At 36.9% G+C, this 27109-nt stretch overlaps 1 protein-coding gene and 1 long non-coding RNA gene across 2 annotated transcripts in view; one reads left to right on the top strand and one right to left on the bottom strand.

Moving 5' to 3' along the window:
- Positions 1-482: 482 nt before the first annotated feature.
- Positions 483-27109, bottom strand: part of LOC148646169 (uncharacterized) — a 43521-nt gene continuing 16894 nt past the window's right edge. Inside the window, exons 2-3 of the long non-coding RNA XR_015927944.1 lie at positions 888-979; positions 483-664 (exon numbers count right to left, since the gene is read on the bottom strand). This is a non-coding gene — a long non-coding RNA (uncharacterized LOC148646169). The remainder of the gene's footprint in view (positions 665-887; positions 980-27109) is intronic.
- On the top strand, positions 7925-15493 carry LOC148646170 (ewing's tumor-associated antigen 1-like). Its single transcript, XM_088610166.1, has 6 exons — positions 7925-8230; positions 9210-9341; positions 9491-9567; positions 9879-9988; positions 10790-12618; positions 12889-15493. The coding sequence occupies exons 1-6, from the start codon at positions 8050-8052 to the stop codon at positions 13011-13013; spliced, it is 2454 nt and encodes an 817-aa protein (XP_088466292.1). The 5' UTR covers positions 7925-8049; the 3' UTR covers positions 13014-15493.

Here is a 27109-nt window from a genome sequence, read left to right as displayed (position 1 = left end):
TAATCTATGTAGGTTTAACTAATAATTTATGTTTTTCTATTCAAGCTATTTACAACAAAGAAAGAAAGAAAAAGTTATTTGCAACATTTTTTATGATACACAAATCATTTGTATGATACACAAAATAAGTATTTGTTTCTGTAACTTTAATAGCTCAGAAATGCTTTTTATTTAAGCTATTTTATTACATTCTTCTCATTTAGTAACAGCCCAAGATTGTCTGATACTTCAATGGGTGACAATGTTTGAAATGCAAGTCAATCGTGATGTGGTGCTTCATCATTTATTAAAGGGAAGTCTGTGTTAACTGGTCTATGCTCATTTTTGTACCTGCTAGTTTATGGAGTCTTATTGCTGGTATCCCAGAGAGAACATGAAGCAGGAGTTTGATGCTATGTACTGTATAATGCTCACTCTGCCAAGCTAAGAAGGCTTTAAAAAAATAATCTAAACTAGCCTTCAGATTTTTTGCAAGGTGTAAATAGGCACATGCAGAAAGTGGTCAGGCAAACCGTATTTTAGTGTAAATCTGCAAATGATGGTGCAGCACTGCAGTACAAAATTAGTTCTTCCAGTAAAGAGAGAGTCCAGAGCTGCTGACATGGACAGCTGGAGATAGCATTGGGAGATGCCGAGACCCACTGGCCTGGAACTTCCTTTTGGACTGTTAGGAGAAAAAGAGCAGTCCATAATAGCCTTTTTGTCTCATTTCAGACACTTCTTTTTAAGCGCCAGCTAAGGCAATAAGTGAAATCATTTTGTGGTACTGGCTCAGTGCCTCCTGGATGTATTCCACATCACAAAACCACCACATGCTATCTGTCATACATGACGCAGTGTTTGCCCAAAGGAGGCCCTCCCCCCCAAAATTCTGAAGTGATAATTACCTCTGTAGAGGCTGTTCTCTCCAGGTCAGGATTTAGGCACATGCGGTAGTGTTGGGTTACCTGGCTCTGTACCCAGTCGCACTGTAGCTGGCCTAAGGATTAGAAAAAGAAAGCTTTAGTCCTCTGTGCCGCCAGTCCCATGCCTTTCATAAACACTAGCAGCTGGTACTGCAATTAGCGATACGCTTTATACTTTTACAACAATGCAATCCTCAATGATCTCGACAATTAGTTCCTAATTGGATCTAAATAACTAAGACGGAACAAATAAATACAGGCGCAGAAGAGAAACCAGCACAGTTATTGAATACAAAAGCCAAGTGCTCTCCTTTACAGTGCTGCCCATTTGTGGTATATTATTTTGGCACACAAGGGAAAAGTGGTGTAGAATTAAAGGAGCCTCCTAAGGAAAGATCCAGGGCTGAGTCCTCTCTTACAAATCAAATGTGACACGTCTATGGCCTTCCTTATCCCTCTACCTAACTGTTGGCACTCGAACAAATACTTGGTAGCAAAACAAAGGGTATTGCCTTGCTGAGACCGTGGCCATTACGTCAGGCCTGATTCGATAACCAGGTCTGGTATAGTCAATTAACAGTGCCACACACTGGAGCCCAAACAGGAATCTAAAAGTGCCTCAACCATGTCAGAAAGATCAAACTAACTCGCTGGCATTCTCTAATCCTTATTTCTTTTCTGAATCTACAAAATATTGAAATATTAAAAGTCTGCTCACTTTTGTGTTATGCTTAGATTAAAGTGAAGTCCATCCTTCAATACTTAGCTGTACATGTGTGTGTGAGGGCATATTAAAGCAATCAAAATCAAAATAATTATATTTTTCCCCACCCTTTACCTTTTCTGTATTTCTTGCAAGTGGCAGAATTTCAATTCAAGGGGCACAAAAAGAAACTTATTTTAAACAACTAATGTGTTTTTTACAGTCACTGCCTTAGACCAGAACTATTTCTTCCACAAATGTCTATCCCAATTACCACTATTACAGTCAATATATTAGGCTACCTGACAACAGTAGTTTTCAGGCATTCTTTAATTTAAGAAACACTGCTTAAAACATTCTGCCCAAAATGAAAACAAAGCCTTATGTGCTGTAGTAAATGTTCTAAACTATTTTTTATGACCATCTCTTTCCTAAACAACACTCTAATTTGAGTCATGTTCTCTTCCATCTAGTCTACTCAGCTAATACTTTTTGATGTAACAAAGTATAGGTTCCTCTGACGGATTTAATAAAAAACAATCTGTGCAGACCATCTACCTGCTTACTTTTTTCTTCTGGGCGGTTTATGAAGAGACACACAGGAGCAAAAAAAAAAATATTTAATTTATTTTATTCTCATCTGTCAAATGTTCACAGCAGGCATTCACCCAGTCTAGTTTTAGAATGGCCTCTAATGCTTCTGCTTTGCTCCAGGAGGGGAATTGTGAAGCACTGCAAAACACACTTGTACCTTGCTTGATCCTCTTAGCATCGGATCTTCCCCAGAGAATCACACTTGCAGAACAAAAGAAGAATAGAGGCACCATCTAGTGCTTTATTCGGGCAAAAGCTTGACTAACTACAGAAAAACAGCAGCAGATGTGTTCACTTTAGATTTTTTTTTAAATAACTTGGCAACTTAGAAGGAAGGAATTTTATCCACAACAGAGTGACACTGCATAACTGAACTATGGCAATATCGAAAATGATTAATTACAATCTATGGTTCTGTTTAAATCTAAATAGCACATATTATGACTTCAAGTATGCCCATAAGACCACAATGACAGAAAGGGTATGAATGCTATTAAGATGTTTTAATTAAGCCATGTAAGCTAAAATATTTAGTTATTCAAGCAATAATGAAATGAGACTTGGATAATAACACAAAATCATTAAATATTGTGATTTTAGAATTTGTAGGAATTAGTTAACAAAATAATAATTAACAAATAATGTAATATATAAAATCTAAGTGACTTACTAATAGCTAACAAAATCTTTAAAAATATTTTTTGTTAAAGTATACTGGCTCCAGATCTAATGAAAGTGATGTCACTGTTGTAACCAAAACCTTTACTTTCCATTCTTTGTCTTTTAAGGTAAGAGAGTTATTTCCCCATAAGCAAATAGCAGACTTAGTCAAATGAATAATAGGGGAAATTATTATTATACAGTAGTATGGCACAAGGAATATGAGCCCTGAAGTCTTGATTTTAGGAATACCCCTTTCCATTGGACCTACTGTATATACTTCACCAGATTATTTTCTCTCACATACATTGTAAATATTAATAATCAAACTTTTCAAAGGAGTATTAAGAGTGTGATTTGCTTGCTTTCATAGATTTGCTTTCAATATGTAAGCAAATTGTATACCAATTGCCATTTATAGTTGAGCACACAAAAGTCTAAACATCAGCACTGTATACTCATGAAAACTAACCTAAAGTATAGAGAATGTTGATATAATGTAGAACAGAAATACTCTGCAATATTCCAACTATAATTCGCTTTAGAACAGACTACAATAGATTTTAACTAAACAGATTAAATAGTCCTGAATTAAGAACATAATATCACTGATTCATAATCAAAAAGCATATAAGAGCACAATAAGACTGTGTGAAAAACAGACCACAACTATGTACGCAACAATTTTTACATTTATTTTGTATATTTCAGGTGGATGTTGCACATTGGTGGTGGTGGAGGGGAGTCCCCATTACCTGTAAAGCGCTTTGAGTGGAGTGTCCAGAAAAGCACTATATAAGTGAATGGAATTACTATTATTTCTAGATATATGATGCTATTATTGAAAAAATCTTGTCCCTCATGGTTATACTTGTCTTCTAAGGAAACTTTCATTTAGACTGGGGAACTCCAGGTATAAGGTAAGATTTTTTTTTGTCAAGGAATGGGAGGTGGGAATAGGTTGTTGACACAATTAATGAATTTAATTTAACAGTGATACTGATGACTTAATAGGCTGTAAAATTGAATGTGGACCCCACTAAAGAATGAGTAAGCAAATAAAACCATAAGGAACTTTATGTTTAAGTACTGAAGTCTAAAGGAACCAGTTTTATTAAAGGCATAATCTTATGTAGCAGTATATAAGTATCAGAGACTCCCATAGTGTCAGCTGAGGCAATTTCACAGTGTACCTGTATCTACACCTTCCTAAATAAAGAACTTATCTCTAAACCTCTTAAACCTAAAATTGCTTCTAAGTAACTTCAAATTGCTTGTTTTGAGCTGAGGATGCTGACTTAGCAGAAAACATGTCTTAGAATAGCCTATATATCACAGCATAATTTTTGAAAGTCATTTTCAGAGCTGGATTTAGCTGAAGACGGTAATTTGCCAAAATAAAAATGGTCTTAAGTGTTTCTGATACCCCAAACAATGATTCAAATATCTCCTAAAACAATGAAGAAACTTAATAAGTCAGGGACATACAACTGCATAAGTAGATTACTTGTTCATAAGCATTGTGACTATTACTGGATATTGTCCAGCAAAACCACAAAGTTTAATAAAACTCCACTAGCTGTTTTAAACATTTGGATTATAATCTTAGTGCTCAAGTACATTTTCTTAACAAGGCAGAGAATAGCATTTAATGACCTGGATAATTACTTTTTATTTATGTAGTATATCACCACACAGACTTCTTTATTTTTAGACTTCTGATTTTCTCCTAGCTGCTAATCAAAAGGAAACAAGCTGTTTGGCGTTTACCACTAGGTCAAAAGCCCATTTACTCTTTACAACATCCTCCTCCAGAAATCAAACCTTTCAGACTGCTGTACTATAATTCTGATTAAGAACTCCCACATATGCAGAAAGGTCAATTTATTCAATTAACAATTAATGTGGGTGGAAATCAATGTAGTAGAATAAAAATACCTGTGCAAAAAAGACACCAAACTTCATTCAAGATGATAATTTATAAATATTATTTCTTTAATTATAGTTTAAACAAAGCAATCAATCTGCAGGTTTGACAGCAGCAATCACTAACAATATTTCTCTTTTAAACATGTTTTTATTAAAGAAATACATTAGACCACGTTTTATATCCAGCTTTCAAAATAATCTTCTTGCTATTTACGAAGTACATACAATAACAGAATTTCAGTATATAATGCTTAGGTTATACATTATACAGTGTGTAGTATACAGTACAAAGAATAACACTAATGTCTTTTTTTATGTTATTACATGTTACTGTTATTGCTATTGTGTTACTGTCTATTGTCGTCTTATCTTCTGTCCTATTTATATACTGCACCTGAGTGACTAATGATTAATGAACACTTTTCATTATACTATGCACCTGTGTAAGTTTAATGACAATAAAGTTAAAGTTTGACAATTTAAGGGCAATGTAAAGGCCATAATTCACAAATGTTACCATTTGCCTTAAAAGTGTTTTTACACAAAGGGATAGAAATGACCAGTTTTGCAGCTAAAACACATTGAAGCCAACAAAAAAATATTTAGTCAGGAGGGGCTCCATATTTGTACACCCAAACGTTCCCTCATACCAAACATATTTTTAAAACTTCATTTTCATTTCATCCTGCTTTGAGACATTGAAATACCCGAGAATAACTGTCTGGCCAGTGAGCGTTTAATGCACATAAACGTCTCCCAATAAGGAGCCTACTTTTATTAAGGTTGGCATAAGAAGTCAAACTTGAAATTTCACTAGAGTGATTGGAAGTGAGTGATTTTATAAATATCTCAAAACACAGCTTATTTGGCTTACTGAATACTCAGGTGATTAGTTGTGATAATGTGATACCATTTTAAATAAGAGGCACCTGGTTCTGGTTCAGCTAAACTAGTTGAACTGAATATAGTAGGTGGAAAGATATCATACAATGAATGAATAAAGCTTACAAAATGCTGCCTAATGTGATTGTAAGAGTCCGGTTCACAGTCTTAACAGAAAGCCAATAGCCTCCAACATTCCCTGGCACACGCACACATTAATTGTTTAAATGCTTTACATTTTGGAAAGTCGGGTCTTCTCAATCAGCAACCCAATCCAGCTTGAGAGGATGCTAGAATGTTACCGGGCTAAAATACAATGTGTTTGGACTAGAATCTTCTTGTTTTAAGCACAGACTATTGGAGGCATATTTACGGGAAGAAAACATTGACAAAGAAAAGAGCCAGGGGGCTTTGGTAGGGTAAGGAAACTGTATACAGTATGTGCAAGCCAGCTAAAGTGCAGCAGAAAAGCTGCCCAATCTAAAGAATTTTAGGAATAGGATCCTCTTTTTTTAAATGATTTTTTAAAACCCACCAGTTGAGAATGTGGTTAAACGATATATTTGCTATACCCAGGACAAGCAGTAAAGTGCTGCTATTTTGATTGGTCGCACTGAAGTCCAAGAATCAGTTGCAGCTTAAAATTGCCTGAGCAAAGCATGCTGTAAAAAAAAACAAAAAAAAAACAGTGTGGGTAGAGGGGGAGATAGCAGCAAAATGCCTCTTTTGGGGGGGGGGGGGGGGGGAGGGGACTGGCATAAATGGATCTTCAAATGAAAGTGAAAATTGCACCTTTATCCCAGACATTTCGACTAGCCGGGTATCAGGAAGAACAGCCTCGAAGCTTTCCTCCTGCCTAAAACACTTGACTTTAAGCCAGCAGATCACTTAGGCCAAGCCCCTGTACAAGCAATAGCATGGCCCTATTGTAAAGCTATACTTAACTGAATTAATCTCTCCTGATATTACATTTTGTGAAAGGTTGGCTATATTAGCCTCATGCTTAGGTGACAGGAACAAGATTGAAAGGTCCAAAGAAAGACAAAAAGGTTTTTTTTTGTTCTTGTACAATGTAGAGATGAACACACTAATAAAAGGCCAGCCAAATGAAGTGGTTTCTTGCCAAGTTTATTTTCAACATTTAACAGTGCAAACTTAAAAAATAATAATTAAAAACTCAGTATACTATACTTTCGTTTAAATTATTAAGCATTTAACATAGCATTTTTGCTAAAAGACTATATTTACAGAGTAAATACTGTAACACATCACATTCATATTTCCAATTATTTTAAATCTCCAAATTTGCAAAAGAACCAGGGGAGAATAAAATACTAAACAAACACTGGAAAACAATGGGCCTAGTATTTTACCACAAACCTATTTCTTAGGAGAAATATCCTCAAACTAACAAGAAATTAACCTTAAAATATACATTATATTTTCCATAAACAAGAATTTGAGAACTTGTGAAAAACCAGTAAGCAGGCTTCACAAGGTCACAGAAAACCTTACCTCAGGAGGGTCTTCAATCCTGGTCCCAAAGAGCCTAACCCTACTCCACCAGACTTACACATCAAATATCCTTTAATATGGTCACTTTCTAAAGGCCTAGGACAATTGAAGTATAATCAAACAGGTGGTGTGTTCAATTAAGTATTTTAGAGATCATTTAGAACAAAAATCTGAATATCCTTCAACTGTGAAAGACCAGTTTTCCCTTCATGAAAACACTTAATTGATCTTAATTGATCAATTGCTTAACCAAATGTTCCTAATCCTTAAATAAAATAAAAAGGAAATGAAATCCACATTAATAACTCGGTCAAAACAAGCACTGAATATACGAAGCGTTCTTTTCGTATTGAATTAACTCAGATGAATTTAGACGGGAATTACCAAAGTATATGCACTGGACGCTAAACTGGGTTACTGGAAGAAAGAAATTTAAGGTGTAGGGGAACTGTCCCGTGCTTAACGTCACCTGCCAGATGAGGTGTTTAAAAATAAGGCAATAAATATAAAACCAAAATCTACCCTAAAGTGCAGAGGTACGTCAGATGCCACGGCGGCATTAATCAGACTTCATCTGTCGGTCATCACTTATGCGCAGACCAACAGAGGCGAAAGCATGTGTAAACCAGGAAGGCAAGAAGCTCAGCTCACGTGACTGAACCACAGGCCAGGAACCAATCAGAGCTGCACATCCCGTTCGAAGCTCAACGAATCAGACTTTTGCTTGAACCATGAGACCAAGATGGCGGCTTCAGCGAAAGGAAAAATCAAAACAAGAGTTCATTAAGTAGTATCATTGTTGATAAAACGGGCCTCGGAGGACAAAAAAAAATAGCGAATGTGTAAAGCAGCCCTGTAGGCATGACAACGCGGAAAAGGCACAGTAGGTTGGTGGCTCTGGCGCTTTCAGAGGAGCGTGAAAGGAGGCGAAAAGCCGGGTTCTCTGATACCGAACAACGAAAAACGAATAAGATGTGCAGGGGCCTGAGACAGACACAGCAATCACCAACTGTAGACACTTCTTATAAGTCTCGCAACAAAGGTAAATGTTTAATTGCAGGAACAGTCGTGAATGATATAAATCACAAAATGAGCACAGCTAGCTGGGTACCGTAGTTGAGCACGTTTATAACCAGTTTCACATCTAAAGATCCTGTTTGTACCGTTATATACGCTCATGTACTGCAAATGGTACCTTATCGTTCGGTGCTAAAACATTCGCATTAAAATATTGTTGTGTGTGGCTTTCCGTCGTTAGTAAACTGCAGCTAGAATGCATTTGAATTGATCTTTCCTTATAGTGTTTGGTTGGTATTCATGTTTAGTTATGTAAAAGTAATTAAAACCAGTACTTAATGAATTATCCTGCATCAAAGTTTGAGCAGACTTGTCTTGTCTGGTGAAATTGTTTCGGACAGTGACGTCACAGGGTAGCGCCCCCCATCCCTAAAAGTGTGGGTGATTCTGTTCGTATGCGCTGGTTTCTACTATACTATGTCGATTAACAGTGAAAATTACTACTTTAAATAGAGAAGCCCCCCAACTTCTGCATTCCCCCAAAAAATCAATTAGCAGTGGTCACCACTAGCTAGAACACAACAGTTGCCTTCCCACTTTTGCTTGAATGCTTTGTTACGATCCTCTGTGCACAGCAAAAATATACATGTACAGTGTCAAGCTAACTCATAGGAAAACAAATCAAGAAGATAAAACCACATTACATATGTACTATGTAGTGGTTCTTAGTGATACTACAAATACTCCACTTGCTGCCAGAGTTCTGGACTATTCATTGAGAAGTGCATGTACACAGTCTCCTTTCCCTCTACTTCAGTTTAACCATAAATTTGCCTTAACTGGGAGGGGAGGCTTTGTGACTCACTCTCCAAAAATCTTTAAATATCTCAGAAAACAGAGCAACCCAGAACACTGGTTTAAACTGCACAGATGAATGATTAAAGATGGCAGCATCACCGAGAATATTTATACAATGGTGTTTTAACTGTTTTACATGCGGCAAGATGTGAGGACTCCTAGGAGGTGCACGAGGGTCAATCGCAATCCAGTAAGATGTGTTGAGTCTCCTAGCAATGATTCAGAGTTTCACGAAGACATCATCTGGGACCCTTCGTCGCCAACTCCTGTCGTGAATGGTATTGTTTTTTACATTTCTGTTTTTTAATGTGAATGCTTAGTACGCATGCAGAACGCAAGCTTGAGGAGATTGTTTGAAGATGCATTCCCCAGTGAAAAAAACGTAATGCTATTTTGTATCAGATTCCATACATTTAATGTGTTTTAGGGAAAGGCTGTAACAAGTCAAAAATGAGCGGAAAGGCAGTGGAAATCTCGGACATCGTCAATCGGATTGCTCCCAAGGTTAGTAATGCTTTTTATAAAATTGTTCAGGTTTTATTTAATCTACTTATAGTTGAGATCAAAGAAAGATTAATGCAGTGATTTCTGTCTCAGTGTGTTTCAGTCAGCATTATAAAGATCACTTTTATTTTTGCACTCAGAATAGGATTGCACATGTGTGCTTGCTTCATTTAAGTGTTAAGTGTTTAAGTGTCTTGTAGGTACATTTATATGTGATTACTTATGACAGAATTCATCATTCAGAGACACTGCAGGTGACCTCATGCTGCTTTGTGAGATGGCTATAGACATTTTTATGTGTTGTTTTCTAGGATGACAGGCCAAAAGCCTCAGAAGCTGTGCTGCTTGATATGTGGTTTGGTGATGGTATTCCATGCACTCCTGAGGTGGTTCATAGCAGATCCAAGAAAAAATCTTCAAGGTGGGTAACGGACTGAAAAATGCTTTGCTTGACACATTTACTATACCTTGGCAGAACGATGTGAGCACCTGTGTTTTATATAGGTCAGATAACACAAGGCACCTGTTTGGTCTTCTGGTGCAAGTGGGATATGGCTTCCTCATTAAATTTTTCATTTTGATCTGAAAGAGGAAGTGATTGTTTTAGAATACATTCAGATATTTAAAGAGCAAGCTGTGTCAGGTTGTAAATTGGGTGATAAAGACATGTGGCAATCAAATAGTAAATGTAGTGTGAACATTGGGTAATGGATGAAGTATGAGGTAGGGTCTTGTCCTTATTGCCAAGTTTCTCTCCAAGTGTATCATCCCACTTTATTCAGCCAAAGCACTGCATTACCCTGTAGTGTTTATAAAGTAGTTGGAGGTGGACTTCCAGTACCAGTGGCTTGTAACTTTTGGTGCTGTGTTTTTATTCAAGCTTTTCTGGGATTAGTGGAGTGAACTGACTTCTCAGTCATAAGAGCAAACAAAAGCTGGGTTGGTTTACAAGGGTTTTGCTTTGTTGTAGTTTAAAAACTGTTTTACTAGGTTGACCCATAAATCCATTAGTTACTCTTTATTTGTGGTAACCTCAGAAAATATATTTATTAAAACAATATGTAAAAAGTAAAATGATTAATAAGAATGGGAGTTCAGTTTTCAGGATGAAATATAATGTTTAAATGAGGGATCAAAATGTTTAATTTGACCTTCAGTACTCCATGCTTGAAATAACCTTTTTCTTTCGTTTTTCTTTTTATCTATTAAAATGTTCACACAGGCAAAATGGAGTGGAGGAACTTATGAAGCTTGCTAAGCAATTTGATATAAATATGATACAGCAAGATACAGAACAAAGGACTGAAATTCTTAATTGCAAATTGGAACAGGACCTTTCCACTGAAAATGAAAACAGTTTGGGAAACACTATTCCTCTTTTTTTGAGCAAACCTTCCTCAAGTGACATCAGTGCTGTCCAAAAAGGAATTACTGGGATAGTGGAAGAAATTAGAATGGAGCACGGTACCCAGAAGTTTGTGGATTCTAAGTTAGAAGATGAAATGAATGCTCTTTTTGATGGACCTACTCAGCACCTCAGTGGAAGACTGAGTCAAAGTTCAGTTAGTCATTCACAGCAACTAAAAGTGCCTACAGTTACAACCAGAAGTGTTTGTGAAAAGGCTGCTGGTTTAGGGTTCGTTGCACCTCTTGAGGTTGGATCAGTCAAAACTATCTCTTCGCCAGAGTCACATGTGAAAATCAAAGAAGAATCTGCAATGTTAGTGGCATCAAATAATGATTTTAATGATGACTGGGCCAATGATGATTTGTTAGATGATTCTTTCTTACTTGAAGTTACCCAAAATCCGGACTTAATCACCTCTGCAGAAGAAGGTAGACGGTCCTCTAATCATGCAGGTCCTTCTTCTGAAAAAAATGGTGTTCAGAATGCCAGCAGTGCATCTGCAACAGGTCTCAACAGCACAGTGTGTGGACAGTCCAGCATCAGTTGTTTCACAACTGGATTTGAAAGAATAAATGAAAAGGCAAAAAACAGAAGTACTTTCACATTGGAGGCAAACCCCCAATTTAAGGTAAAAGAGAAATTTTCACTTGATGAAGCTAGATCTATGCAACAGGAGTGCATTTTGCAGGATTATAAAAACAAAATAAATGAATCAAGTCTCAGTGAAATTGGCAGGAGAATCTCTGTGAGACCAGATAAAAATATTCAGAAATATCAGCAGAGTCATTCCCAAAAAACACCCAGTGCGCTCATACCCTACATCCAGCATACTAAAAAACCCTCTTGTGCCACAAAGCCTGTATCATCTGGACCTTTGAAGTCCATACTTCAGTGTGATAGACGAGTAGAGACCAATGTTAAAGAAAAGCAGGCATTGTCCTTTGGGTTTGGCAGTGAATCTAAAATTTCTGAAGGAGACTTTGACTCTCTTTGGGAGGATGGAGATGATGACCTCCTCTATCTGGCATGTGACGATGTTGAAAAGTTGTCCACTAATCAGTGTGCTGAATTAGGCACAAGTTCTGCTGTTGCATCCTTGCTAAAAACAGCTCTCCCACAGTCAGCTATTGTCCAAAGCAAATTAGAATCTAGTCCAGCTTTAGGCATTGATAAAGGGATTCATGCAGGAACTAAAAGCAGTACCCAAAGTGGAATCATGGAGTACACAAAAAATAAACCCACGACTGCTTTCAAACGGTCCAGCTCTTTCCCGTCAAGTACTGGTGCCCCTGTAAGTACTTTGTGTAGTGTCTCAAGCAGTACAACAGCGGCTGCAAATGTGTCTCAGTCTTTAAACAACAGAAAGAACTGTAGAAATGTAAATTATTCCCTGACCGCCTTCAAGCCACAGGACTTTTCAGATATGAGTGAGAGGCAAAATGTGTTTGAACAAACAAGGAGCACTTCTGTAGAAAGCAAGACAGGGGAGGGAAATCAGGTGAAAGGAGCAAAGTATGGGAGTGCAAGCTGTTTGCAAAACCTCAATAACAAGAGTGTCACCTCATCTGTAAGATTCCCTGAAACATCTAAACAGGCTTCTTTCAGGAGGCATCAGTCTGACCCTGCAGCACTGAACAGCAAAGGTGAGTTGGAAGACCTAAAACAAGAACATACATACAGTATGTACATTTTGGAGCACTTCCTTTACAGTTTGTGTGCAACAGTGTCTTATAGCTTAAGATCAATACAGGTTCACTTGTTGATGCAATACGTTCAGAAAGTGAAGAAGCCCTTAGATCTTACTCTTTGGTGGTACCCAGTGTTTGATTGGCAAAATAACTTAAGAAATAACTTTAAAGCTCATGGGAATTTTTAGTATTTTTAATGATTTTATTATTTCTGCTTTTTTCTAGTCTTTGTCAATAATCAAAGGACTGTTAAGTGTTCTGCAGAAGAGATTGAAAGAAAGAAACAGGAAGCAATTGCACGAAGACGACAACGGCTGCAAGCAAATCAGAAAAATGAAGCACCAACTTGAATAGTGATATCAGTGTGTTTATGGGTGAACCTTTCAGCCTTGGAATTGGAGAAGTCTTTTGAATTGATGAGAGTCTGATTACTGCACTTAAATATAGATTGACCTGTTTTGCAAATTCAGAGGGTTTCCAGAGAAAAAGATTTCTTTATGTGACCTTAAAATGGAAACATTCAGATTTTGTTGTTTGTTCGATTTTTCAAGAAAAAAAAAAGGTTTCTGTTTTTCAGGTTTTGTCTAAAGTTTTTTTACATGGATAACAATTGTAAGTGATCGCACTGAAAGCCTTTCCAAAAGCCTTTAAAATGCATTTGCATTTAAAATCTGTATAGTGAAGTGTCCAAAGGTAATTCCACATGTTCCGAATCATAAACTAACTGTGGTGTTTACAAGCCTGGTCCATTGGTGCAGAAGTTGACAATGTATGTAGATAATGCCCTTTAGACCTTTGCCTTAGTTTACATACCTTTCTAACCATGTGGAATGGGGCGATTTACGTGTTTATATGCACTCCGGGCAATGATAAACCTATTAATAAGGGCATCTCATCACACTAGGAGCTTTTGTGATACCTCAAGGTTTTTTACGTTGAAGCTCCAAGTTAAAATTGTATCTTTAAAAAAAAAAGTGTTTATCTCAGATAATCTGGATTCAAATAGATATCATCACTTGAAGATTATTCCATGTTTTGGAGGATACCTGTGTGTAAAAGGGTTGCTGCTGCGAGCTAAGTTGAATTACAAATCTTAAGTGAGGGAATAAAAAGTAACTTGTGGGGCAGCATAGTGGTGTGGTGGTAAGCACCACTGCCCGGAATTTGTCCTGTGTTGGATTTGAGGCTGGGACACTTTACAGTATGTGTAGAGGCTACATGTTCTCCCTCTCAGTACTCGTATATCCTTCCTCTGTCCAAAAATGTGCTGAGTAGGTTATTTCATTTTTCCAACTTTCGCCTGTGCATGTGCCCTGCAATGGACTTGGCATCCCAACTGGATCGACCCTGTGCTCCCAGGTAGACGGGTTGCGGCAATATTTACCATAAATAAGTGGCTTTCGGACAATGGGAGATTGGATAGGATTTGTGTAGGAGCTGAAGAATGAAAAGCAGAAATACAGTAAATGTCGCACTTGAGGACCCAAGTGGCCTGCCCCTGCTGGACTGGACACTACATGTCCCATGACCCATCACCAGAACTGGTTGAAAATGTTTGTGACTATTTGAAAACTCCCCCTGGCTAGTGGTTGTGTATGGAGGTTTTGGCTTAGTACAGTAGTATATAATTTTAAGAGAAATGGCAGAGCACTGATGTTGGTGTAATTGGTTGAACAGACATTGCACCATTATGTGTAGCTGGCTGGAATGGAAATAGTGGAGCCTGCCAGCCTTATTGAAGTGCCAAAAAACGTAATTAAAATTTGTAACATGTTTTCCTGGTTTATACTACTAGGAGTATAGTCCAACGCATCAGCTGCACATTACTGTGGAATTAAGTGCTTGAAATGTAAGAAGAATTACAGTATTATGGTTTGATTTTATCTAAAACTTTTAACACTTGAGCATTTTTCATAATTTATGTAATGGGCTTCATCAGTTGGGATTTCAAAGAGAGACAGACTGGCGGGGGAATTATCCTATAGAGGTGCTCAGCTAGTACAATTTCAATGATTTCCAGTTAGAGCTTCCTGGCTGTAGTCTGAGCATGCTACAGAATGGGTAACCTTGGTGGGCACCTGTGAGGTTGTTGTGTCACTCCCTACCTCTTATTTTAATTATCATTTTCAGCAGGAAAAAACAGAGGATGGCTTTAACAAGTGCAGGTTTAAGAGAAATGCATGAACCGCCTTCACTGCTCTTGTGTGCTTTTATAAGGAATGTAGCCAATTTGATTCACACAGAGACAAAAATAATGATCTGAGATTTCAAATTGTGAGTGAAAAAATTTCTATAGCCGTAGTGTTATCTAAGCTAGTATCTTCCTGTGGCAATCATGTTCTTTCATTATTTCGCATTATCTCTGAAGTTTATTTGCAGAAATATTAGTGTAAAATGTACCGTATGACTTATTTTCGAAAGATTATCCGGTTACACTCGTTACACTTCTGCTAACAGTATTTCTTTTAAATCTCTAGTCATTCCATCTGAATAAAAATAACTGCAACTTGGAATTAATTTTTATTTAGACATATGCCTGAGGAAAATTACTCAGATGAGTAATATGATATTCAAATGAGGAAAGTAACTTTTCTTTTGGAACAATTTGAGAAAACAGTCATTTACAGTGACTGGGTAGCCATGCTCCCATTGATTGAGCCCATGCTGAGAGAAGTGAGAATGTGGTAATAATGAAAGGGTGGAACAGCAGCCTCTGTCCTAGCTTTCCAGGAGTTTACACAAAAACTCAGGCCAAAGTGAGCTTCAGATCTGTGCCTGCTGGCCTTTGTAACTTTGACATGTACAATAAATTTAATTAATGTAACAAAAACTATCTGCACATGTATTTATTTGACTTTAAAAAACACTTGCATGATTTCTCACCTTACTGTACATTTGTGTATTTATTTAACTTCCATTATAACAATAATTTAGCCCCATTCGGGTCTGGCAAGACTTTATGAGTATGTTGTCATATGTACAGTCTTGCCTTGAGGGCTTACAGAATGTCATAAGGTTTATTGTTCTGTTGAATGACTCGAAATTCTGCCTTTAAGAACCTAACTTTGAAGGATCCCAAGGGTTTCCAGTAGTCTCCTGTACTTCATTTATTAATTTCAAAACCTGAATATGTACAAATGAGAAGGATAATAGTGTTAAAAAATGCTACCTAGAACCGTAATTTGAACAAAGAAGTCAATTGGAAATAACAGGGAAGCTTATTGGAAAAGGCAAACTGACATACTGTTGAAAATCTTTTTACAGGATGTGAAAAAAGAGGGGACAGTTTTAAAAGGCAAGTTTTTTTCTAGATTCTGAAATACTTTTTTAGATTTTGCAGGAGTGAAGAGGATAAGTTATTAAACTTCCTTTTTAGAAAAATGGGCCATCTGCTTATTTGTATGAGTCATTTGTTAGTAACAATACATTATAAAGACATTACAAGTCTGTATAAAAATGATAGAAGAATCTGGGTTGTCAGGCACTCTGTCCGTGCCTAATTTTATTTAACTAAAAGCTCTTCTTTCCCATGTCTCCAACTATACCTTGGGGAACTCTTTGCACTGCAATACAAACATTTGCATAAAGTCAAATAAGTTTGTTTCTGTTAGAATACACAACATACATGGAAGCCCATGCAAGAGATTAATCTGACTGGTTTCATATTCTCTTAAAAGGTTTTGGAAAAAAAGGATAGAGTAATTCCTTTAAAAAATAGTGTTTAAGTATGACTAATACAGAAAATAGTCCAGAAAGAAGGAGGCTCTTGTTGTCAAGGTAAATGAACTGAGAATATTTCCACAATGCATGTTATTAGCAGCCAGGATTTGTTTCAACAAAGCTTACCCAAGTGTACTTCACACAGGCCTTAAGGAATGACAAGGCAAATGCACTTTTTGGCAAGACTCTTCTGTATAAATAGCAAGCTAAGTTTTTTTTTTACTAATACATTAAAATAATTATGAAAACATCCTCCCCATCAGATTTAAGATTTATACCAGAGTTCATCTGATATTTTTACAGCTTTAGGTAACTTCTGTGATGAAATTTCAAATTAGCTTGCATTCTTTGTGCCAAATTGTACAATTAAAGCCAGACAGGTAACAAGACAGGTCTAGGATATAATAATCTGTCATTATGTTTAATTAGGATTCTGTTGTCCTTAAATTTGTTAAAATCAAAGTAAATAAAGTACACTCAAACATAGTAAAAAAAAATGTGATTCCAGAAACATTTCATGAATCAGAGGAAATAAAACTATCTTATACAGTGGATCCGTTTCAAATGACAAAACTGAATGCATGCTAAGGTTATGAGAGATATAGGCTTTTCCCCCTTTCCCCACTCTGCTGAATCTCTCAGAGGACTGTACACCTACATTCCTGCCTGCTGAAGAACATTTCAAAAAGCTGGGGTTCCACAACATTTTTATGTTCGTTTATACAGTGCCTTGCGAAAGTATTCGGCCCCCTTGAACTTTTCAACCTTTTGCCACATTTCAGGCTTCAAACATAAAGATATAAATTTTTTATTTTATGTGAAGAATCACCAACAAGTGGGACACAATTGTGAAGTGGAACGAAATCTATTGGATTTTTGAAACTTTTTTAACTAATAAAAAAATGAAAAGTGGGGCGTGCAAAATTATTCGGCCCCTTTACTTTCAGTGCAGCAAACTCACTCCAGAAGTTCAGCGAGGATCTCTGAATGATCCAATGTTGTCCTAAATGACTGATGGTGATAAATAGAATCCACCTGTGTGTAATCAAGTCTCTGTATAAATGCACCTGCTCTGTGATAGTCTCAAGGTTCTGTTGAAAGCGCAGAGAGCATCATGAAGACCAAGGAACACACCTGGCAGGTCCGTAATACTGTTGTGGAGAAGTTTAAAGCCGGAATTGGATACAAAAAGATTTCCCAAGCTTCAAACATCCCAAGGAGCACTGTGCAAGCGATCATCTTGAAATGGAAGGAGTATCAGACCACTGCAAATCTACCAAGACCTGGCCGTCCCTCTAAACTTTCAGCTCAGACAAGGAGAAGACTGATCAGAGATGCAGCCAAGAGGCCCATGATCACTCTGGATGAACTGCAGAGAACTACAGCTGAGGTGGGAGAGTCTGTCCATAGGACAACAATCAGTCTTACACTGCACAAATCTGGCCTTTATGGAAGAGTGGCAAGAAGAAAGCCATTTCTCAAAGATATCCATAAAAAGTCTCGTCTAAAGTTTGCCACAAGCCACCTGGGAGACACCCCAAACATGTGGAAGAAGGTGCTCTGGTCAGATGAAACCAAAATCGAACTTTTTGGCCACAATGCAAAACGATATGTTTGGCGTAAAAGCAACACAGCTCATCACCCTCAACACACCATCCCCACTGTCAAATATGGTGGTGGCAGCATCATGGTTTGGGCCTGCTTTTCTTCAGCAGGGACAGGGAAGATGGTTAAAATTGAGGGGAAGATGGATGCAGCCAAATACAGGACCATTCTGGATGAAAACCTGTTGGAGTCTGCAAAAGACCTAAAACTGGGACGGAGATTTATCTTCCAACAAGACAATGATCCCAAACATACAGCAAAATCTACAAAGGAATGGTTCACAAATAAACGTATCCAGGTGTTTGAATGGCCAAGTCAAAGTCCAGACCTGAATCCAATCGAGAATCTGTGGAAAGAGCTGAAAACTGCTGTTCACAAACGCTCTCCATCCAACCTCACTGAGCTCGAGCTGTTTTGCAAGGAAGAATGGGCAAGAATTTCAGTCTCTCGATGTGCAAAACTGATAGAGACATACCCCAAGCGACTTGCAGCTGTAATCGCAGCAAAAGGTGGCTCTACAAAGTATTAACGCAAGGGGGCCGAATAATTTTGCACGCCCCACTTTTCATTTTTTTATTAGTTAAAAAAGTTTCAAAAATCCAATAGATTTCGTTCCACTTCACAATTGTGTCCCACTTGTTGGTGATTCTTCACATAAAATAAAAAAATTATATCTTTATGTTTGAAGCCTGAAATGTGGCAAAAGGTTGAAAAGTTCAAGGGGGCCGAATACTTTCGCAAGGCACTGTAAGTCCATTAGCAAAGTATTACATTAGTGCCTGTTATTTAGAAAACTGATTACCGGAGCCACAGAAATTTGTTTGGAATTTGAATCTGGAGGAGCTGAAGTTTGTTAGATATGCTTTCAGCAGTATTTCTGCCAGCACCTTTGCGGTACAATGGTTTTGACTCTGATACTGCTTTTTATGCATCCCCTGTAAGCCATGAGGGTCTGTTGACAGTTTTTTTTTAAATGATTTTGTCACATTTTTTTTGCATCTCTGTCACATAGGCATTTTTGCTTGATTATAAATCCTGACAAATAATGAACAATGCGCCTTTTGTCTTAACCCGGATTACAAATACACAGTCTAAATTTTCTTGACTTAACAGACAGGGGACCAAAGTTTTGTTCTAGAAAATAATACGTTACATGGCAACAGAAGACATTTTGCAGTTCAATATCTTTTGGTGTGCTGAGGAAAACAGTACATTAAATACTCTCAGATTTATTTTCTCTTCTTTGGTTTGGGTCAAAGCACATCTTTGTAACTAAAAATTAATAATAGAAAAATGGCCATTTGAAAAATACTCATGTCACATCACTGGAGTACAGTTCATTTTGTGCTCAAAGACTGCAAAGGACCTAGTAATTGAAATTCCATCTGGCTCTGCTTGTGGTTGAAATCCACTTCATGGAAAATTCAAGGGAACGTGGTTAACTTCATTTGCTTTTTGTACAATGTGCACAGCAGACTTTGAAACCGCACAGAGCTGCTGCTGTCCATCTGATGGACACTCTTTCAGCCCTGCTTTACTGCATATCACATAATCTTCCAGCACTAGCAAGTAAAAGATTAGGATAGATCATCTGCAAATGTGAACTTCTTCCTCGCCCACAGTGTCATCTGATAGTCTCAAATGGGCAGAAGCATACCTCTTTCGAGCCCTCTTTGATGGTTTTTGACTGCGTTTTTGTAAAGAGATGTTAGCAACTAATGACTTCTCTTTTACTGTCAGTTCAGCTGGATTTCATTTTTGTTGTCAAGGAAAGATGTTTGGAGCACCGTCAATAACATGGCCCTGTGGAGTGTATTATCTGTGTACGATTCAGATGGTACAGCCTGTGTTTTCCTTCACTGTTTTTAATTCGGAAACTACAAACTAACTAAAACACAGTTTCCAAAACAGTCAATTGTATTTTTGAGATGATCGAATTAATTATTGCATGCTCTGTCTTGTCATTTAACTGTTCCCTTGTGGTCTGCAATGCCTATGTTGGATACCCCCGTAAGGATGCAATGGAAAATAAAAAATTAAGCCTTCTATGTTTTTTTAGAATAATAGAATTAAAAATATTTCAACTCTACCACAGAAATCCAATACCTTTTTATTTAAAGTTGGAATTAATTCCTGCATTATTCAGCTATTGCCAAATGTTTTGCATCACTCTGTCACGATGTACAATGCCAGGATTAAGCACAAATACAAGCATAGATGCACATGTTAGGCCAGGGGTCTCCAATTCTCCAATCTGCAGGTTTTCATTTTAATTCAGCTCTTAAAGTCCTAAGGCAGCTCATTATTATTAATGTATTTGGTCTATTTTAATAGCTACTCCTGTCTTTTCAGGTGCTGGTGATTTAAAGAAACCCAGAAAACCTGCACCTTGGCCCTTCCAGACCAAGAAGAAATAGAATTACAGAGTTTAGAAAAGGGCGAACCTCATAATCATTGTCAATGTTGTTTCTACAAAAAAGGAAAGAAAAAACATCTGTGTTCCTTTCCTACCCAGTGAAAATCCTGGACTATGATCAATGTTTATAGCTTTTGGCACTTTGACAAAAGTTGCCTTACCTGGATATGGTTAATTAATTCTGACAGCAAAAGAAGCAGAACTTATATGGAGATGAAATCAGCAGCAGGAAAAAAAATACAATTGGCTGTGTGTCTTATCCTTGAAGACATATCAATAGTCCCATTGTAAATTACACAAGGTGCCAACAATTGCAAAAGGCAAATAATGAAAATGTGGAAAAATGGACACAAAATGTAAGGAATATACAGTATTGCTGGGAAATAAAGGTAAAACTAAGGAGACTGAAGGGTGTTGGCCTCTTTAACAATCCAGATTTAGACAGAAACTAGGAAGCCTTGCTCGAAACTTTGATGTGTGGTGTAAAATAAACTGCTTTACTTGAAGTTAGCTACTTTCACTAGTGTTGCTAATGCTCAGAAATTAAATTTATGGAGCTCATTACTTTGGACCAGTGTTCAGGACTGAATACTCAAATTTTAGTGTTCCAAATTGTGGCTCAGGTTTACTGTACTGTACAGCATTCAGAAACATGTAGCTGAGGTACAGTATAAGCCTCTGGTAACAATCTATATATTTTTAGAATGTTTAACTACATTGTTACATGAAACTTGCACACTAACATGTTTCTACGGAGGTCTTGTATTCTCCTTTAAGTAAACCTTCAATTTGATTACCAAACAATTTCCACGTTAAGAAAGCATGATGGAAGAAACTAATCAAGCTGATTCAGGTCTCTGGTTCACACAGCGATGGAACTACAATTTAATTCGTTTGTGCTCATTGTAGTTTCTTCTAACTGTGGTATACATTAAAATGACCCAGTCGTGTCTTGTTTAGTTGTTTTGTGATGCATCTTGGATACGCTGCATTTGAGATGTATACAGTAGTTCAATAAAACAATAAAATCAGTAATTTCCTGCATTCATATTTTTCACCCCGAAGGATCCCAATGTGCTTTATATGTAGGAGTACACATATTATTCAGTATTAACGTGTGGCTGCTGTTACCACACAGTATATACCCACAGCCTCACTACACCGCAGATCAGGTAGAGAAATGAGAAATGGCTTTACCACAATGTCTGCTTCACAGATCAGTGCGTCGAGAAAGTTTTGTCCATGCAAGGTAACCAAGCCTCAGTAAACAAGTGAATCATTCTAATCTTATGGACATTATGGAAATGTGTAGCTAAAATGTGTAGTAAAAAGGGTCATTCATTTTTTTTTAAATGAGAAAAATATCGGTTAGAATTAATCTCCTTGCCATTATAGTAAACAATTACTATACATGTAGTTATATGTGTATCCTATACAGTACATATATGTTTGTGCATATATGTAGTTATTAAAACCCATTGTTCGCTGTGCCCCATGGCGCTTATGGAAATGACAAGCGTTTAATTGGCAGCTGTGAATGGTAGCACCTGCAAACAACTCAAGGCTTGTTCTTGCGGTCTGGCAGCATTCTTACTTTATGCTTTAAGTAAAGACTGCTCATTGAGATGGAAAAAAAAACTGACAGGAGATGATTGATGACTGCCCATCACGCTAGGCACGTAGGGCTGACACTTACCACTCACCCAGCACATTTACAAAGTCACAACACAGTTCAGACAAGCTCACAGCAAGGACTCCAATCAATATTGAGAGACACTCAATAAGGAAGCTGTTTAAGACTGCAAATATAGAGAATATATAAAGGACAAAACAGTACACATTTCAAATGTACACAAATGCATTGTACAGTAAGAAAAACTTAATGGCAGCAAAGTAGGGTTTGAAAATGCCTTCATTCATAAACCTTGTAGAAATTATTTTGTTACTAACCAATCTATACACACAAAATGCGATGAAAAAGTTTCAAATTCTATTATAATGGATTATAGAATGTTTTATTTTGCAAATATAAGTCAATTTATACCTTGGTCTCATTCTCTAAAATTGTTAAGGAAAGACAAGACTTTACAAAGACAAAACTTTTCAACTTATTTGCTTTTGTTGATCTGAGGCAATTATCTGGCCCCCCTGTAAAGAGCAATATGTGCAATAAAACAATTTACTGCAGACATAAACAAAATTACACATTCCTTTTAAGCCCAGAACAAGCTGTGCATCTTCTTGTTGCCCTGGTTGCGTATTATGGCAAAGCACTCTGGTGTTTCTGTTGTATCAGGCATCAGTCCGGAGTGTGTGTTTTCAATTACTTCTTGGTAGAATGACTGATGGTTAGATCTGCAAGTCCCAAGCTTGGGATCTAGACTGAAGACATCGTGCTGTTTTTCAGACACTCGCTTAGCTAGGAGCCCCTACAGAAACCTCTGTGCTCCCAACAAATCACTGCAGAATGTCTGACAGCAGATTTCTCAGAAGAAATAATTGTTTAATTTGGAAAGGGAGGAGTAGCAGGGAGGGGGTGGGCGTGTGGGAGATTGCTTCAACCAACACCAGAATTGTGGATCCCATGCAATTGCTTTCCTTCCCTTGATTCTCTCTATGGTTCAAGTCTTGGAATTGCATCTACAACTTGTTCCAGTGGTTCCTATTTCAGAATGGTCAGCTTTTCTCTACCAAAATTTCTTATTCTTCGTCATTCTATGCAGAACACACCAAACAAAACTTTATATTTAGACATGTTTTAAGAATTCTTCTGGCTTCTTCTCTATTGTGTTAATTTCCTTGAAGGTATTTTCGTATATAATATACTGAACTTGAATGGTGAAAAGTGAGCACTTTCAAATGTTATCCCATTGGTTTCAATACAATTACATTATTGATCTTGTTCAATCATGTTCCATACATATTTTTTATTTAATTTGTAGACGTCATGAATACTCCCATACTTCTTCCAGGAACTCAAGTTTTGAAATGTTGTACAAGCAAAAAGTCACAGATGGAACTTATCAAAGATTTATCTCTTCGAAGGCTAGGGAAAATGAAGTAACTACACGAAGGTGTGGAATGTCTAAATGAAAAATAGCTTCTATTCAATGTGCTGAAGACTTTTGAGGTTTTTAGTTAAATTTCTATAGAATAACATTAAGGTTAGTCTTAACATACTGTATATCAAGACGGCAAACATAAAAAAGATCCCTTTTAGGTAAACAGTTGTCAGAATAGTGGTTAACAAAGGATGGATATATTCACAAAGCAGTGTTTCTAAAAAGAATTACAGATTCGTAACTGATATGATGTAAGCCCATTTGGTTTTCATTTCTTTAGTGATTTGATGCGTCATATTTAAAAACATATTCTTCATTCATAGAATCTTTTATTTCCTTCTTCATTCTGACTTTCCATTTTTGAATGCTCCCTGATCTACCACCATATTGACTGAAAACAAACATACTGTATTGTCTTCTTTTACTGTTTGAATACAGCAAGCATTTATTTGCACAAAACAGCATTTTCCCGATTCCTCTTATCTAGTTTATTTTTTATTTTGTTATTTTGTTGCTGAACCTCACCTCTCTCAAAGTAGGAAGCAGAATATTAGAGATACACATTGTATATTTATGAGGTAATGGAATGCCTCATATTTATTCCATATTCATGTAAAAAATTTAAGGCTCCCTACATTTAAAAAGGCAGTGTTGGAAATGGAAATTACAAGCACAACATTTTCCCACTTGGGCATTGTCCCCATACTTAAACTCAGAAACAAACCTGGAATAAAGATCCAAAAAATAATCCAAATAAGCATCACATCTAATAAGTAAAACATAAAAATAGTTTGTCAGTGCTAACATTTACCAGTTATGGTATGTTTTCCATAGAAAAGATTTGTCCTCTAATGCATTCTCAGAATTCTAATAGAAACAGGCTGTAGTGGTTTTCCTTTATAAAATAATGTTATTCCCCAAAGTCTGTCATTCTTTATATGTCAGTTACAGTAAGAACACATTTCTATGTATTCTAATGATTTCCAAAATATACACAATGGAACCTGTGTTCATTGCACTGTAATGCATTTAATCTTATTGTCAAATAGATTGTCAGCTACTTCCTATTAGTATTTAAATAAAATCTTTCAAAGCCCTCCCTGTGCTAAAACAATCTTCTGAAATTTTTATTTAAAAATATTTTGGGGAGAAATACTGAACTTATTTTTCTTTTTCCCTCCGAAATATAAATTGAATAGTAAATATTATAGCTGGAAATCATGAAAAAAGACTTGAAAGTATATTTATAAAATCTGATATACCAACATGCCTGTTGAGTTATGCCTGGCTTGAGCGATTCTGAACTGCCAGGTTTGTTCTCCTCAGAAGGCAAGACTCAGTTTATCAAGTTACAAGAGTGACATCTAGTGTGTCTGTTCTTTCTCAGAATTTTCACCCTCAGACCCTCAGGGCAGCAGCCAGTTTACTGTATGTCTTGTCCTGGAATGGCAGTTTATGTGAACGATAACAATGCTACTGCGTGAAGCGTGCTGTCTTTCTGCCTGTAAGTTACTGTAAAATACGAATAATACATGTGAAATAATTGATATAATTATTTTAATTACAACCATAAAACTGTCAATTTTAAAATACAACTTTCAGAGTATTGTTCAATGTTTTTTTGGGGGGGGGTTGTGATCTAGTTAATAACAAAGATGAACACTGAGATTTTCAGGAACTAAAATGAAAGTGGTGATAAAGCTAAAATTTATGGCCAAATTAAAGGCATTTCATTAAATGCATTAACATCAGTCCTCTTAATGGAATTTAGAACAGCAATTGCAAAGCAAGGACTAATGCTTTGCCACACCCAACTAGGTTGTGTAATGAACACCCTCCTTCTGCCCCATCAGCTTTCCTGAAGGAGAGTCCTGGCCTCATGGCCATCTTTTTGGGCCTTCAGCCAATTGCGTTAAAACCTAATCTGTATCTCAAACTGCTCATAGCACTAAATCTCTCTATAGCAGTAAAATATTATTGTGTTTTTGATATTAATAATGTTGGGTGGCTTTGTTTCTTAGCTGTAAGATAATATACAAAATACATGATCCCTAAAAGGTATTTTTTCAGTGTCAAGGTAGTATGTTTTAATCTATTAGGAATGTACACAGATAATCAATATTTCAAGCATAATTCTAAATGATCTGTGGAGATGTCTTTATAGAAGAAATCCCATTGGGGGTGACTCCAAGACCACAGCAGGAAAGCCCATAGAGAATGCTCTGATTTTTATATTTGAAAGCATGTCTCTTAAGCAACCTCTGGCTATCACACACTTAAGTTCAAATCAAGGTGCTGTATCTGCATTTGCAGTTCAGAGTCAGTCGTGACATTCTTTCAGTCATGCAGTTGTACATCTATGGTGTACATACAGTTGATAGTCTATGGTACAGTAGCATCAGACATCAAAATGTTAAATTTTGGACACAAGCTGTTGATTTGGTTCTGCAGTTTTGTATTAACTAGTGTGGAAGCCAAGAAATGAAGTACAGTATTTGAATAATGGAGCACAAGTGCAACAGTGAATAATTTATATTCATGGAAAGCAAAAGCCTCAAACTTGCTTTTTCATACATTTGTTCATCCAAACTAATGGCAGAGGCACTGAATTGCAAAAACACAGCTGAGACTTTTTTGTTTTGCATTCAATGATGTAGTCTTGCATTTAAGAAATTGTGTTTTAGGCATTTTAGGTATTTCGTATTACTTTGCTAAAAAATAAAGCAGAGAAAAATACTAAAGCAGTTCACAGAAAGGCTTGTAAAAACATATTTCACAGTGGAATATGTCTCACATGGTGATGGCATTTGAGGAAAATGATGACAGCTTCTTTCCACCAACATGTCTTCTGCTCATTTTGAGATAATGCTAATCTTCCTTGTCAGGATGTCTTGGGGCTCTTCTTCAGGGGTACACTTACACACAACCTAACACCTGTTACTGTACCTGCATATTCAAACATTTATGACAACCTTCACCAAAAGAGTGTCCTAAAACATGGTCCCTACTGGTAATCACAATACCTCTGGATGTTTTTTGTACTACAATGTGGCAGGTGAGGGTTATTTTGATTTCTAGATTTACATTCTGTGCTACAAATAGGAACTTGTTTCATCCCGACAAGGGTGTATCAGTTTATGGAGCATTTCGGACTGCAGCCATTTAAATTAGTTGGTGCTCCAAGCACTCCAACAAAGCAGGCTTTGATGGCAGTGTCCAAGCAAAAAGATGCCAGCAGTTTCTGTATTAATGAAGAGGCACAGAAATCTAGGCCAGTGTGTGAGACAAGAGCTCCAGTGCTTGTGTACTGGGCTATTTCCACATTGCTGCTATTTGGGGCTGGAGAATATGGATGACATAATTTAGCAACTTGTTTGATCCAAAGAGATCAATGTCATGAATGTGCATTTAAATACTGCACCAAAACCATGAAATCCAACATTGCATTTTAGTCCCAGTAAAATCAGTACCTCTTACAAAGCTGGGTTACATTGTTTTTTGCAGACGTGAAGTAAAACTAAAAGAAAACCTGCAATTTCACTAGTCTTTTTATCACATAGAAGTATAGAGACTGAAGCAAAAACTGCAATAGTGATTAAAAAACTAAGATTATAATTGTAAGCCAACTTGTCTGAGTATACAG

Source organism: Lepisosteus platostomus, chromosome 17, assembly GCF_059453375.1.
Source record: "Lepisosteus platostomus isolate fLepPlt1 chromosome 17, fLepPlt1.hap1, whole genome shotgun sequence".
Taxonomy (NCBI): Eukaryota; Metazoa; Chordata; class Actinopteri; order Semionotiformes; family Lepisosteidae; genus Lepisosteus; species Lepisosteus platostomus.
This window is presented reverse-complemented; position numbering and strand designations above follow the sequence as displayed.

What these genes read in the sequence shown, in the direction of transcription:
- LOC148646170 (XM_088610166.1), top strand. Translation starts at nt 8,050, where the DNA reads ATGACAACGCGGAAAAGGCACAGTAGGTTGGTGGCTCTGGCGCTTTCA. An exon ending in TTATAAGTCTCGCAACAAAG is followed by an intron (nt 8,231 to 9,209) that starts GTAAATGTTTAA and finishes ACATGCGGCAAG; the next exon opens with ATGTGAGGACTCCTAGGAGG. An exon ending in GCCAACTCCTGTCGTGAATG is followed by an intron (nt 9,342 to 9,490) that starts GTATTGTTTTTT and finishes AATGTGTTTTAG; the next exon opens with GGAAAGGCTGTAACAAGTCA.